The sequence below is a fragment of the Maylandia zebra genome, linkage group LG9, assembly GCF_041146795.1.
Source record: "Maylandia zebra isolate NMK-2024a linkage group LG9, Mzebra_GT3a, whole genome shotgun sequence".
NCBI classification, from domain to species: Eukaryota; Metazoa; Chordata; class Actinopteri; order Cichliformes; family Cichlidae; genus Maylandia; species Maylandia zebra.
Genome location: NC_135175.1, coordinates 23,569,202 through 23,584,738, shown reverse-complemented (window position 1 = coordinate 23,584,738; position 15,537 = coordinate 23,569,202). Strand labels below are relative to the sequence as shown.

Here is a 15,537-nt window from a genome sequence, read left to right as displayed (position 1 = left end):
TTTGTTAACACTGCAGACAGCAAAGCTTCTAGTCTCAAAAAGTGGCACGAGGTAACATCACCTGATGAAGTGGTTAGATTCACCGCTTCATCTTTTGTCCAACACAAAGGAACAAACTATATGCTTTTGCCATATTTTGTTGATGTCACCAGTTCATCTAAATTCCAGGGTTAAAACGAACGTAGCAGATTGTAATACATAATTCACTTTAAGTTTTACTAAATTTAGTTTCTACCGGGTTGTTTTAGAGAATCTGATGTGGATAAAGAAAACGAATACAGCTATGATGAACACAAATGGAGACATTAAAAAATGTACTATATAAAAGTTTAAAGCTAAAAAATTTAAGTAAATTAAATAAAATGAAATATATGTATATATATTTTGTTAATATTAGCCCTGTATTTATTTTATTATAAATATCATATAAATAATAAATTTATATTGTATTATTTTAATGCACCTGTACTCTAGAAATGTAGTAGCAGCTCATTCATTGATATTCATGTGCAGTATTTCTGTAACTCCCCTGCAGTGCGCGTCATTTGTTTCCCCCAGTCATCTAAATCAGTCCTATCAATCAATCTGAACATGTGGGGGTTTTCACCCCCCACCCCGGTTTCTGTATGTTGGCTGCAAGCCTTTCGGGCAGTGATCATTCACATCTCTCCTTTCCATCCATGCACCCCTCCCGGCTCGGTTGCATGCTGCACGCATCATCCCTCCTCACCATGTGTGTTTGACGTCAGAAACTTAGGAGGGGCTCCTCCGTGAGGCTGGTAGCTGTTTGTGGTGCTGAAACAACGCCTGTATTGTGTTGCCGTTTAGCCACTTCGGCTCCAGTTTCTACCCGTTTTTTTCCGTATTGTTATTATTATTATCTGAGCCCTCCGACATGCTCTCTCTGTGAGTCTCCTCCGAGCGGCCGACACTTTGAGTTTGGGGTTAAACAACATGCTGTTTTAGCGGAGGTGAGCGATGGATTGGAGTATAGGCAGGAGCGGTATGGATTCAGTCTGGTGTCCCGTCCTCTTCGCGGCATTGGCTGTCAGCCTTTGCTCCTCACCTGCCCTCGCCGACAGAAAATTTGGTAAGCAGCTGTGCTCCACTTTCTGTTATTGCTTTTTTTTTTTGTAACATATCATGTGTTTTAGGTTTTTAGTTGTTTTTCTTTTGTATGTACGCTCACAGGCTCTGTCCGTGGTGCTAAATCCTCCCGAGTTGCCCTCTTTTGGCTCGATCTCTAATATAAACAGTTGCTCTCTTTGCAGAAAAGTTCCTAATGCATGCTGAGACTCATAATGTCGGTATTTGCAAACAGTGTATCACCGTCTTGGTGCAAACTTACCTGTGCCGTGGGCAAGACTGGATGAAACCTGAACAGGGAAAAGTTACATAACCTCTCAGGCCTCATGGACACAATCTTTCCTGCACACTTTTTGTATGTGTGACCACCTTTTACCTCCTTCATCTCTAGCAATGCATCCCATTTCATATTCCTTTAACAGTTTCCCAGCACATAAAAATTACTCACACGTTCCCTTAAGGAGCATGCAATTTTAAACTCAGTTAAATATTTGATGACATCCTATATGCTCCCCGGGAAAAGAGGGCATATTTCATATTGCTATGTTTCATATTCAGACTTGGCTGAGGTAAATTTTCATTACCCTTGATTTGTTCTTCCAGCCCTGCCTCAGACACTGCTCTGTGATTTGAAAGAAAAGAGTGGCAGATGTCCAAAGAGTGATGTATTGGAGCAGCCGCAGTGATAATTGTGTCCGTTTAATGAGACATATGAGAGATTAAATTATTCATTTTCCTGCTTCAGTAGTGTGTGAGCTCATTTACACTGAAAAAAAAATCAGATGTACTGATCCAGCATCAGGAGGCGGAGCACATATTTTCATAAACTTTATCATGAGCTAGAGGCGAATATAGGTCTCTGGTCGCCTCTTCTGCTCTGATGATTCATACAGACACTGAGCTGCATCATATTCTGTATATTTAGAACAGGAGGAAGCCCTTTGGTAACCTGTTGTCTTATTTTCTCATATAAACACATATATTCTAAGTGATCAGATTAACAAATACAATAATATGGAAAGCCCAGAACTTACCCTTTTGTTCACTGGGTTTTTCTCTCTGCAAGTTGGCTAATTTATTCTTCAAATTCTTGTGAATGAGTCAGTGCTCATATTCCCCGAGTGCATTTCTCTCATTGAATTCTCAGAGTGTTTTTCTGTGTGTGTGAATGAGGTCTCCATTGTCAGAGTGTGGCTGAGAGTTGGGGATGGTTATTGTTTTTAATGAGCCCCACTGCGGATTATGCCATGTCATAGGGAAGATTTGGATCAAAGTGCACTCATGATGTGACTCTATTTATATAGCATATGTAAAGCTCTCTCCATATGTGTGTGTATATATATATATATATATATATATATATAAATATATATATAAATATATATATAATATATATATATATATATATATATATATATATATATATATATATATATATATATATATATATATATATATATATATATATAAATATATATATAAATATATAAATATATATATATATATATATATATATATATATAAATATATATATATATATATATATATATATATATATATATATATATATATATATATATATATATATATATATATAAATATATATAAATATATATATATATATATATATATATATATATATATATATATATATATATATAAATATATATATATATATATATATATATATATATATATAAATATATATATATATATATATATATATATATATATATAAATATATATATATATATAAAAATATATATATATATAAAAATATATGTGTGTCTTGATCTAAAAATAACCACATCGTTGTGTTTGTGTGGGAGAGACGGTGAGAGCACGCTGTGTGTGGGTGTATACATCCTGCATGTCTGAGAGCACATGAAAATAAGTCTGCAGCTACAAGCTCTGAAAATGCAGTTAATGGCTGTGATATTTAAGTAGTGGTGTGAATTTATGTCCATACGCACAACATTTTCCACATTGGCTCAAAGACTCCACCCCTGAGACACTTCAGCAGTTATCCAAACCTATTATTTGCTGTGTGGGAATAAAGAGATGAGCATTAGTGATCATTAGTGTTTTCATCGATTCTGCATACAGGTCAACTCAACTACTGATTCCTGATAAATGTTCTTTGTAGAATGAAAAGAAGACGCACGCCAAAGACTGTATATAAAAGACTGATATGGCACTATGACATCACTAGGTAGGCACAGCCTGTTTGGTTGTTTTTCAATAAATAGGACAAAAATGTTTAATACATCAAAGAAGAAGACTTAAAACTGGTGACGAGACCATTGACTTATCGGGGGAGTGTTACTGAGGTCATAGATCAAGTAAAGCTGTACAAGTCCCCCACTGCTAGCTATTAGAAAGAATGCAGGTTTAAGCTGCATTATGTGGGGGGGAAAGTATCTGGCTAACATCACCTAATCTTTGAATTCAGGTGTTTTCAGTCCCGTTATCACAGGTGTATAAAATCAAGTACCAAGCCATGAAGTCTGCCTCTACAAACATTGTGAAAGAATGTGTTTTTGTAGAGAGCCCACTGAATTTGAGTATGGTGCTGTGGTAGGAGGCCAACGTTGCATCTCTAGAGATTTGATGTTTCACAATCAGCTGTAAGAGATATTCTTGCAAAGTAGGAGTGTTTAGGAAGCACAACAACTGAGCCACAAAGTGGCAGATCACGTTGTCAAGGTTTGCAGGTTGTAGACCCGAATGCAGACTTCATAAACAAAAAACAAAACAAAGTAGAAAAAAATAAATAAATAAAAGTACCACAGAATTTATGTTATTTCATTTCCCACGCACAAAGATGGATGGACAAGAACGCCTTACAATTCTAGATTCTGAGGAAAACGGGGGCTTTAATTAAATATTGGAGGTAATCGGGGAGACTGGAAACATCGGGGTAACAAGACACAGCTGAAAGTGATTCAATATTGAAGGAAATGAAAGTAATGACTCAAGAGGACCAGTAAAACAGAGTAACTGCATAACAGAGACAAACACTTGACAGCGATGTATGCGATGACACCAGGAAGGCTAATTTGAACTAAAATGCAGGGAATCAAATATAAAGTAATCTAGAAAAAGATTTACAGGGCAATGGATTAGAAAAGTAGCAAGAACTAAAATCTAACCAGATTCTAGAGTTCAAACAGAAAATAGAGACAATAATATAATCTTTAACATCAGCACCAAAACTGTGTGTTGGGAACTTCATTACATGGGTTTCAATGACGGAGCAGCTCCAGCAGGTGAAATGTGCAGGTGCCCCAGTATGTTTGTCCATATAGGTCGCGTCATTATTGGCTGAAAGCACCTTTTTTGTACACTCTGTGGCTTAATCAATGAATCAATGCAACTGGCAGAAAAACATGCCAGCATTGTAATAAGGGCCTGATAAGCTTGGAAGCAGAGGATTTTGATGGTTGGACACCTCTGAACCTACTTAAACTGATTCTGGATTCCCACCACTGGTAATAATATAACAACAGCAAAACAGAAACACAAGATTAGAATAAACTCATTCTTTGCTGCTTCGCTCGATGCACAGGTAATCATCCGTTTTGCAACATACTATGGCCAAGATTTATAACAAAGACAATTTTTCTTTTCATTATGTCCTGAAACGAGTGACTGGGCCCATGAACTTAGCAGAAAAGTGTTTTAGATGTCAAGATTGAAAGCTGTTTTCCAACAGACTAGAAGTGTTTTTACAACCACAGCTATTGCCATCAGCAGGTTTGTGGCTGTTCTGAACTGAGGAGCTACATCCATGTTTTATACTGTCTACAGATAGGAAGAGAAGCAATATCTAGTAAATATTAGTGGTTTTAAATCGCATTTTAACTTGTGGAGGGTTTACAATCATAATTATTAAGCCTTAACGAATTGGTTGCAACATAACTGTGGAGTCAGAAATGCATCTAGCATAAAAATTGAATGACTACAAATGTAAATGAAATGTAAATAAGAAAAATTTAGTTAATCCATCTAACAGCTTTGTTGGTAGATGGACTTTTCCCCAAATACTTTAAAGAAAGTATAAAGCCAACTCTAGGAAGCATTTTAACTGATGTTTTGTGGGTTCGTGTTGTAGTAATTTACTAAATTAATCAGCTTAAAGGCAGAACGCTAAACTAAATTACAGCAATTCTGTTTTCTAACCTGAACTATTTTGGCTGCAAAACTTGAATCCTAAAGAAGATAAAAGTAAACTTCCCCAAAGTTAAATGTTGTTTTCTCCTGGCAGCTACAATGCCTAAAATAGCCTAAAACATGCCACCATTACCCATCACTATTGAAACTTTAAACCCTTTATTCCTCCTGTATTTGCTGTTCGTCGTCTCTGTGGTGCACTAAAATTTTCGATTGGTTTAGATTCGCTCACACGGCGTGCCATTTTGTTGCCTTGACCCAGCTGCTGACGTCTGAGCGGCTTCTTCTGGGAGGACGCTCTGGTCTTCCAAAGACTGGGAGAGGTCATGGACTGGTTAACGCGTTTCCAACTTGTTCCCACCAAGGTGACTCACTAACCAGCCTTGAGTCTGCCGCCTTGAAAGTGAGATGTAATTCAAAAGCACAGCACTTGTAAATTAACCAAAAGGCAGCGGCATTTAAAAAGCTTAACAGCACTCTTACACTTTAATTTTGCCTCAGTGTACGCGAAGGCCTGCTGTGCTCGTAATTGATGAAAGAGGCAGAAAGATTTTTATCAAAGGATTGGCAACTATTCATCTTTATTTGAAGAATGCTGAAAAGTTAATGCCTTGTTTACACAAAGTTAGAAAAAACATAATTTAAATAATGAATTTATTGACTCCAGCACAGATTGTAGCCAATAGAAAATTAGCAGAAACACTCTAGTGCCTTGCGATCAGTATTTCCATCAGGATTGTTGTTAAAATTCTGTTCAGCATCTCTGCTTTGTTTGCAGAGGTTTGGCAGTGACAAGAATCCCAATACAACTACTGAAAAAATCCCAGTGTTTGTTAGCTACGCAGGTAGCTTTTCTCCAGCTTGCAGGTGCTGTTTATGAGAAAAAAATGTACTTTCAGCAACATTTGCTATATGTAAATAATAAAAGAAAGAAATATTAATCCTTTAAAGGTTATGAGCAGCTCCGAGGATTTAATAAAGGGAAAGCAGAGCAGTCTAGCTGCTATCGAGGTGTTGTTGCGATTCTAATAATGCACACACAAATCTAGCAGGAACACTGAGATCAGACTGAGCAGAGTTTAACATGGACACGCGGGGCTTGTGACAGCCTCTGAGCAAATCTGTTCCACTCCCCCCTTCAACACACTTTTTACACACAAATTAAGGAGTGTTAGAGGATATATTGATTGATATGTGACCTTTCTCCAATGTGTACATTGGAGATGTGCTTTAAGGCTGCACTGTCTGTCTGTTGTTTTTTTCTTTACAGCTGGCTCTCAGCAGCCACCGCCTAACATACCCAGACAAGTGGGATTTGATTAACTGGCTGCTGAGCTGTATGTATTTTGCCACAGCCCTCTGTCATCCAATAGATATCAGGACTGAGTGGTAATCAAGCATCTCATAGTGGTAATAAATCAACAGAGGCGATCGAAATGTGCAGCAGTATTAGGATTGATATTTTACTACAGCACAGATTATGAACATGGTGAAGTCTGCATCCACAAGCAGGACATCTTGCTTCAGTGGAAGTTGTCTTTTTTCATCCTTTATGCTGCGTGGTTTAGGATGTCTTCTTTTTTGTGGCACTAGGGCACAAAATGTGCATTCCCCCAACCTGTTGGCAGCGGTTTCTGGAGGCTGCTCGGTGTCACTGGGTGAACTGGGTGGCAAACAATGCAAATCAGCAAAAACCTCTTGACATTGCTTTGGTTGCAGAATGCTGTGGTTGTCTGTAGTTCTCTCTTAGTTTCTCTGCAAATACTTGCTAACTAAAAACTCAAAAAAGTGTCAAATGAATTTTGAAACAGGTCGGCACAACTTTGACTCGCCATTTCCACTCTCACTTTTCACTGTTTTGCTATAGTTCGGAGAGTAGCTGGACAGGGTTAGTAGACAAGTCACTTCCATTCAAACTATGACGTCAGCAACGTGCTAGCGACCAAAGCAAACACAAGGATGTTTTTGCCACCAGTTGGGGAAAACACATCTTTCCATAGCAACAGGTGGTTGCCAGGGGGTGATCACTGACAAGTCTGTAGGTCTGCGTGACTGGGACTTCAGCAGTGACTGCCATGAAGTTAATGCCACATTAACTTGTCCACCAGTGCAGTATGCAAAACCTCTATAGAAGCAGGTGCAATGTATTTGAAGCCGTTACCATAAACCAGGGGTGGGGAACTCCAGGCCTCAAGTGCCGGTGTCCTGCAGGTTTTAGATATCACCCTGGGTCAGCAGATCTGAATCAAACGATTAGTTCATAACCAGGCCTCTGAAGAACTTCAAGACATGTTGAGGAGGTAATTTAGCCATTTAAATCAGCTGTGTTGGATCAAGGACACATATAAAACCTGCAGGACACCGGCCCTCGACGCCTGGAGTTCCCCCACCCCTGCCATAGACTGTATATGAAAGATCAACCCAGTCATCACACAGTAGAAACGCTTTGGACGTTTTTAAGCCTCAATTTTAATAATTTGGCTGCTTTCATTTAATTTTTGGGGACAATTTTATTTAGAATTTACAGAAATTTCACTTAAAAACTAGAGCGTCCTGTGCCGTACCATATTGTCCCCAGACATACTGGTATAAATACATTTTTACATGGTCAAAAAAAGTGTAATATTATGATATCAGTGGTTTATCAAGACCACAAGTTTGTTTCATAGCCCACACAATGACACAAGCCCGAGAACATCTGAGAGCGAGAGCGGGTGCCAGTCTTGAGCGGTACTGCTTCATCAACCTCCAACAAAGTAGGCTACACTTTGTACACTATTAAAAAAAAAAAAACCTGTTCCTGATAAAGGTGGAAACAACAAACTCGTTTCACCACTTGAAAAAAACAAAAAACACCAGGAGTACCACTAAGCTATGAAGACACACGAGGAGGTGCTAGCAGACGGTGATGTGCGACCCAAAAGTAAACAAATGACTCAGCAGAGTGTCACCGGAGCGCTCACTCACTGCACTCAATATGACAGAAAGACCAAACGATGGATGGGAATTACTGATGCAGTTAAATGATGGAAAAGCAGCATTATGTGACAATATAAGAGTTGCAAAGTTCAGTGACTTTAATTACTCTACACTAAAGTGTTAAGCTGTTGTTTTATACTTACAAATTTCCAGAGAAAACACTACCTGGGCTACATTTCTGCTTTTGACGTATCCTTTATCACTATAAATAATGGTGTGTCACTACTATTGCACTATAATACTGCTGCTGCTTGTGGCAATAGATGCGAGTTCAGATGAGGTAGTCTGTCATCACTGACAGCAGCTCATTGGAAATGAAGGATGGAAAACGCCCTTTATTTTATTTGCACTAATAAATGCTGCTGCCTGCAAACTGCATTCACCATAATTATCATCATTGCAATTTTCTTTGAAATTTTGTGATATAATTTTGGGGCTACAGCCTCCACCCCTAGCTGTCAGTACAATTAACTACACAGAAAGTCATATTATTTATTGGATAATTCCTTGAAAAACACCAGTACAACTTCCGACACCCACCCCAGAGGTCCTTGTCAGTAGTTCGAATTAGCTCGCACACAGCAGCCACCCGTCAGATAAAGTGGGAATGCCCCTGAAATTGACGTGCGCATTTTTGAAAATGAATGTGGATAAAGTTCATTCATTCATCTTGACCCTAAAATTGTTCTGTTACAACCTTTTACTCCTTTTGGATATGCCAAGTAGGCAATACTTCCATAAATACATGGACGAAGAAAATGTAAATTTGATGCAGAAATATCTGCTGCTGACAAAAAAGTATGAAGAAGAGGAGTTGGGAGGTTCTCTTTGGTGCTTTGAATTAAACCACAACAAGTTCATAGTGCCAGTGTGGGCAGTTATGTTTACAGGTGTTAAGCTACTAGATAACACATTAAGGGAGCAAACAAGTGATCAAAGACCTTCTTCTGCACAAACATATCTGCAACAGATTTTCACTGTAAGATATTTTACTCTGGGCCAAAGCAGAAGAGGTATAGTCAAACACCTCATGCATGTATGTATATGAGTTTTCTAGTAATGAAAACTCCTCTGCCACCAAAATTGCTAATTAAGTTAAAACTCATATAAGGACGAGAACTAATATGACTGCCAGACTAATAAAAACCCGGCTTTGATGGCTCTCCTACTCTCAGTAAAGGTCACAGTGCATTTTTCGTTTCTCTCAGGATGTCTGAGTCATCTTGACTGGTCTGGTGGAGGGTCAGGCCGAAGCGCCGGCCTTCAGCTCAGCCTTTATTGACACTTCGTATGAGGAGCCCTTCTACAATTCACTAAGGGCTTTGACTCATCTAATAAATGGCAAACCATTTATTGGATGAGTTTTCATTGTGCAGTACATCCCCCTCTTCGTGCACATGGCAGCACATGATGGTTAAATAAGCATTTGGTGTGCTATTTGCAAAGCCTGTTTTTCCAAATTAATAAACTCAACAGCTGCAGCATTCAGTACGAGTGTAACTGATCTGACATTAACAGTTCTGCCATCATCTGTTGCTGAATATAATATATATCTATTGATTCTCGCTAATAAAGCGCATACGGTGTTGTAAAGGACCTCTTCTCAGCCACACAGCTGCTGGAAGTCTTGTTTTCAGGATGACATGAATCGCAGACTGATAAGCTATTCGAGCGACGCTGTTTTTCAGATAGTCTGGGAAACTGGTATTTTTGAGTTTTTAGTTGATTTCACAATTGTACCCTTGAAAGTGCAAGGAAAAAAACGTAAAACAAAGCAGGCTGTGTATCCATGGCTTGGGTTGCTTCCACGGCTGGTGTGATAACAGGCGGAGGGTGGATTTTCTTTGTGATTCAACAGATGCTCAGAGGAGTGTGTTGGGAGCACGGCGGCTGGCTGTTCCTGTGTCTTTCCAGACAAATGTCGGCAGCTTATGAGAGGAATGAAGTCAGAATTGTGTCAAGATAGACGTGTCGAGACGATACATCTCGTTAGGCTCTCTTCAGTTCAAGGTGAACCTTGAAGATATTCTGGGTCAAGGAGGAGGAGTGCCGCCAGAGAAGCGAGGAAGGCGACATGTTCCAGGGGAAGTCTGCTTTTCTTTTAGACGCTAAAATTAGTTTATAGTTCAGTAGAGGCTCTTTCTTCCTCTGAGACTTGTCAGGTGTAAGAACATGACGCATTTGGACCTTTACGTTGATTAAAAACACAAACAAAGAAGGTGTTTTCCCGCTTGCGTGCCAACAACAGTGCAAAGAACGTGCTCCTTTTTGCACTCTCTCTCCTCTGCACACACCTGACACGGCGAGTGTTAAAAACGTCATCGGTTTTTACAAGGAGGAGTGGACGGCGTTTCTCAAGGTTCAAATTAACTGGTGTTGGTAAAGGGGTCAGAGTGAAGGTCACCTCTGTGTGGCGGAGCTAAGATTTATAATGAGGACAATAACACAGTAATGAGGATTCTGAAAGCTGTGAGCTGAGCACAGGAATTAATCTATACTATCTCAGCTGTGATTAAAGCAGTAACGTTCCGGTTTCGCCTTTGGGGGATGCTGATTAATACTCTGGGCCATTTCTCAGTGCAGCAGGAAAGGAAAATGACTGTTTGAAGGGAAAAAAGCAACAGAAAGATGGGTGTTTTCCTATATTTGTGACCAACTGTCTCATTTGAAGTACATTAGTAACATATATGAAGAGAAGAAAAAAGGTGACGGTGAGACAGCGGAGGCTCGAAGCGAGGAGGAGGTTTAAACCGTGTCTGCCGTCTATCGTGATGGGTAATGTGCGATCGTTGGCAATTAAAATCGACGAGCTCTCAGCACTGGTACGGAGTCAGAGGGAATACCGAGAGTGTAGCCTGATGTGTTTCACCGAATCATGGATGCACCAGGACATTCCCGATGAGAATGCTTCCGTGGAAGGCTTCCACACTGTTCGGGCGGACAGGGACAGCATCGCTAGCGGTAAGCGGAAAGGAGGTGGGCTTGCTGTTTTAGTTAACAACCGGTGGTGTAACCCTGCCAACATAACAATCAAAGAAAGGATTTGTTGCCCGGACACTGAACTGTGTGCTGTTGGACTCAGGCCGTATTATTTACCCAGGGAATTCTCTCACGTCATCTTGGTGGCTGTCTATGTTCCCCCCTCTGCTAACCCCACAGCTGCATGTGACACTATCCACTCTGCCATAGCTCGGCTACAGACTCAGCACCCGAGTGCCTTTATTGTGATCTCGGGTGACTTCAACCATGTATCACTGGACAATACACTACCAACATTCAAACAATATGTGGACTGTCCCACCAGGGGAGAGAAAACTTTAGACTTACTGTATGCTAACGTCAAGGATGCATACAGCTCCTCCTCCCTCCCCCCACTTGGTAGGTCAGATCATAACCTGATTCACCTCCCCCCCCGCTATGTGCCAATTGTGAGGAGGGAACCTGTGACCACCAGGACTGTCAGGAGGTGGTCAGAGGAGGCAATAGCAGAACTACAGGGCTGTTTCGAGGTGACCGACTGGGAAACACTCTGTGAGCCTCACACCGAGGACATCAATGGGCTTACTGAGTGTATCACAGACTACATAACTTTCTGCACCGACTCCATTGTTCCAGCTCAGACTGTTCATTGTTACCCAAATAACAAGCCGTGGGTGACTAAGGACATCAAAGCCCTCCTCAACAACAAGAAGAGGGCTTTCAGAGGGGGCAACAAAGAGGAGGTGAGGAAGATCCAGGTGTTACTAAAGGACAAGATCAGAGAGGCTAAGGACAATTACAGGAGGAAGCTGGAGTGGAAACTCCAGCAGAACAGCATGAGAGAGGTGTGGAGGGGCATGAAGACCATCACTGGATTCAGGCCAACCAACAGCAGGGGAGCTGAGGGAGGTGAGAATAGAGCCGACGAGTTGAATCTGTTTTTCAATAGATTCGACACCACAGTGTCTGCTCCTACCCCCACAACCTCACCTGCAGTCAGCCTGGAATCCAGAGCCACACCACTGTGCCAGCCTCTCTCTTCACATGTTGCCTCCTGTGAGATTCCTGACACCCCCCCCCCCCACCCATCACCTTCACTCAATACCAGGTTGAGATGCAAATGAGGAGACTTCACTCAGGCAAGTCTGCTGGACCAGACGGAGTGAGTCCCCTTGTCCTCAAGACCTGTGCCCCCCAGCTGTGTGGAGTCTTTCATAAACTGTTTATGCTGAGTCTGAGTCTGCAGAGGGTCCCGGTGATGTGGAAGACATCATGCCTCGTCCCTGTACCAAAGACGCCACGTCCCAGTGGCCCCCAGGATTACAGGCCCGTGGCATTGACCTCCCACATCATGAAGACCCTGGAAAGGCTCATCCTGGACCAGCTGCGACCCATAGTAAGACCACACCTGGATCCCCTTCAGTTCGCTTATCAGCCTCGTCTCGGAACTGAGGACGCCATCATCTACCTGCTCAATCGTGTCTACACCCATCTGGACCAGCCGGCGAGCACTGTGAGGGTCATGTTTTTTGACTTTTCCAGTGCTTTCAACACCATCAGGCCGACCCTCCTGGGTGATAAGTTAGCAGCGATGCAGGTGGATGCTTCTCTGGTGTCCTGGATTGTTGATTACCTGACAGGAAGACCACAATATGTACGTCTCCCACAGTGTGTGTCTGACAAGGTGATCAGCAACACAGGGGCACCACAGGGGACTGTCCTCTCCCCCTTCCTCTTCACCCTCTACACCACAGACTTCAGCCACTGCACAGAGACCTGCCATCTTCAGAAGTTTTCTGATGACTCTGCGGTGGTTGGATGCATCAGCAGGGATGATGAGACAGAGTACCGGGCTGTGGTCGACTCCTTTGTCACGTGGTGTGAGCAGAATCATCTGCAGCTCAACGTGGCAAAGACCAAGGAACTGATCGTGGACTTCAGGAAGACCAGGAAACACTTGACCCCTGTTTCAATCCAGGGGGTCAGTGTTGACATTGTGGAGGACTATAAATACCTTGGAGTACACATTGACAATAAACTGGACTGGGCTAAAAACACCACAGCACTTTACAGGAAGGGCCAGAGTCGTCTCTATTTTTTGAGGCGACTGAGGTCCTTCAACATCTGCCAGAAAATGCTGAGGATTTTCTATGAGTCTGTTGTGGCCAGTGCGATCCTCTATGCTGTTGCATGCTGGGGGAGCAGGCTGAGGGTCGCAGATGCCAACAGACTTAATAAACTGATCCGTAAGGCCAGCAATGTTGTGGGGATGGAGCTGGACTCCCTCAAGGTGGTGTCGGAGAGGCGGATGCTGTCCAAGATAAAGACAATGTTGGATAACACCTCCCACCCACTCCATGACATGCTGGTCAGTCACAGGAGCTCATTCAGTGAGAGACTGAGATTACCGAAAAGCACCACTGAACGACACAGGAAATCATTCCTGCCTGTGGCCATCTCCCTGTACAACGCATCCACTTAACACACTGTTTGCTGCTACAACTACACATGTTTCTTTTCCAACTATTTATTTATGAGTGACTTATGTATGTATGTATGTATGTATGTATGTATGTATGTATATATATGTATATATTGTACTATTCTTAGTTAGTGTATTGTCTGTCTTGTCTTAATGTTGGTTTAAAATGGAGCACTGTAACAAAAAATAATTTCCCCCAGGGATCAATAAAGTATTCTGATTCTGATTCTGATTCTGATATATCTCCTTCAGCTCTTGAAAAAGGATCCTTGAGCATTATTTGTAAAACCCCCAAGATGATGTCTACAACAAAGAAGGTGCACAACTTCACCTACTTTTTGTGGATGAGGTCTAAATTCAGTAGCTAGTTCTACCATCTCTTAGGAAGTTTGGGTAGCATCCTGCTAAGCTCTTTCATCGGCAGGTTTTTAGCGTCTTTTGAGGCAAAGACAAAGAACAACATGGCATGTACAATTAGCAGCAAGCAGGTGGAGCATTTAACAGAAAACTGAGGTTTAAAGAAGGCCCAGGATTAGAGTGCTTCCTTTCATCAGGTCACCAGAAACACAAATCCTAATGAATGCTAATGATCAGCCAAGTTGCCTCCTGGCTGATGGACTACTTTCTGTTTAGGGCCAAGAATTTGGCATTTTGGTCACCACCTTGGTGTTTTGTTGGTGTCAGAAGTGGTCGTGTTTTGATAAGAAGCTGTAGTGCTAAGTTAACAGCTATCATAAGCTAGCTCAGTATATCATGACTTTAAAGCTTAATACAGTTTAAATAGGGGACTAATGAGAAAAAACGACTGTTCATACGTGCATCCCTCCATCTTCTGCCACTTCTCTGGGATCAGGTTACGATGTTAACACTCAGCAGAGACGTCAAGGCCTCCCTCTCCAGGCTACTACCTCCAGCTCATCAGGGGAAACACCGAGGCTTTCCCAAACCTGCTGAAAGATACAATCTCTCGACTGAGTCTGGAGTATGCCCCGTAGCCTCCTCCCAGTCACCTTCCCTGAAACCCATCAAGGAGACATCCCAGTCAGATACATAAACCACCTCAACTGGCTCCTTTAAACCACAACCATCCATCGAGAGAAAAACGTTTTTTCTAACAGGACATAAACATCCGTATTTCTGTTTATGGCACTAGTTGGTAGCATAAATAGTTTAAAATGAATGTGTTTTAACCCCCTTTGCGGTCACCCTGGGGGCCACAAATTTAAATAATGGGACTTGGATACCGCTGAATACCTCAGCATTTAAAATCCACCTGAATATAGACTGCCTTTCCTTCTCAATAGCCTAATATTGATATTCATCTTGCAATGGGGGTGATTATGCAGAAGCACGTAAGGTAAAATATTAGAGGAGGAATGCTATTTGTTCAGTTTATGTTGCGTTATATTTACTTGGTTTTTCCAAACTTAAAGTCAGCTAAGAGAAGGGCTTTATGTGTTTTTGTATGTGTGATTATGTGTGTTTGTAGCCTTGCCACTAAGGGCTCTCCTCAGTGTAAAGAGGCCTGGCCAGTCCCAATTTATACACACACCCTGTTTATTTTGCCCTTTGTTACGCACTCATACACATCAATGCCCGCTCCGCTTTATGTCGTCATTCTTTTCAAAGGTTCTCTCAGCGCCTGCTGTGCTCATGCCCTACTATATATAAGAGGAGAGGTTAATCAGCAGATGCACACCAGGTGTGCCACCCTCCTCAAACGAATCACTTTCCCTCCTCTCTTCACAGCTGAGCCAGAAAACCACACCCCACTGCCACAGTGTTTTCACTGAGTCAGAAATGTGATGCCTTTGGGTGTCTGCACCAACTGCAGCCAT

At 41.6% G+C, this 15,537-nt stretch overlaps 1 protein-coding gene across 1 annotated transcript in view; it reads left to right on the top strand.

Moving 5' to 3' along the window:
* The first annotated feature begins 743 nt into the window (after positions 1 to 743).
* ptprn2 (protein tyrosine phosphatase receptor type N2) overlaps positions 744 to 15,537 on the top strand; it is a 152,425-nt gene continuing 137,631 nt past the window's right edge. The window contains exon 1 of the mRNA XM_004546830.6: positions 744 to 1,090. Within this exon, the coding sequence (XP_004546887.1) occupies positions 979 to 1,090 (112 nt within the window). The 5' untranslated portion in view covers positions 744 to 978. The remainder of the gene's footprint in view (positions 1,091 to 15,537) is intronic.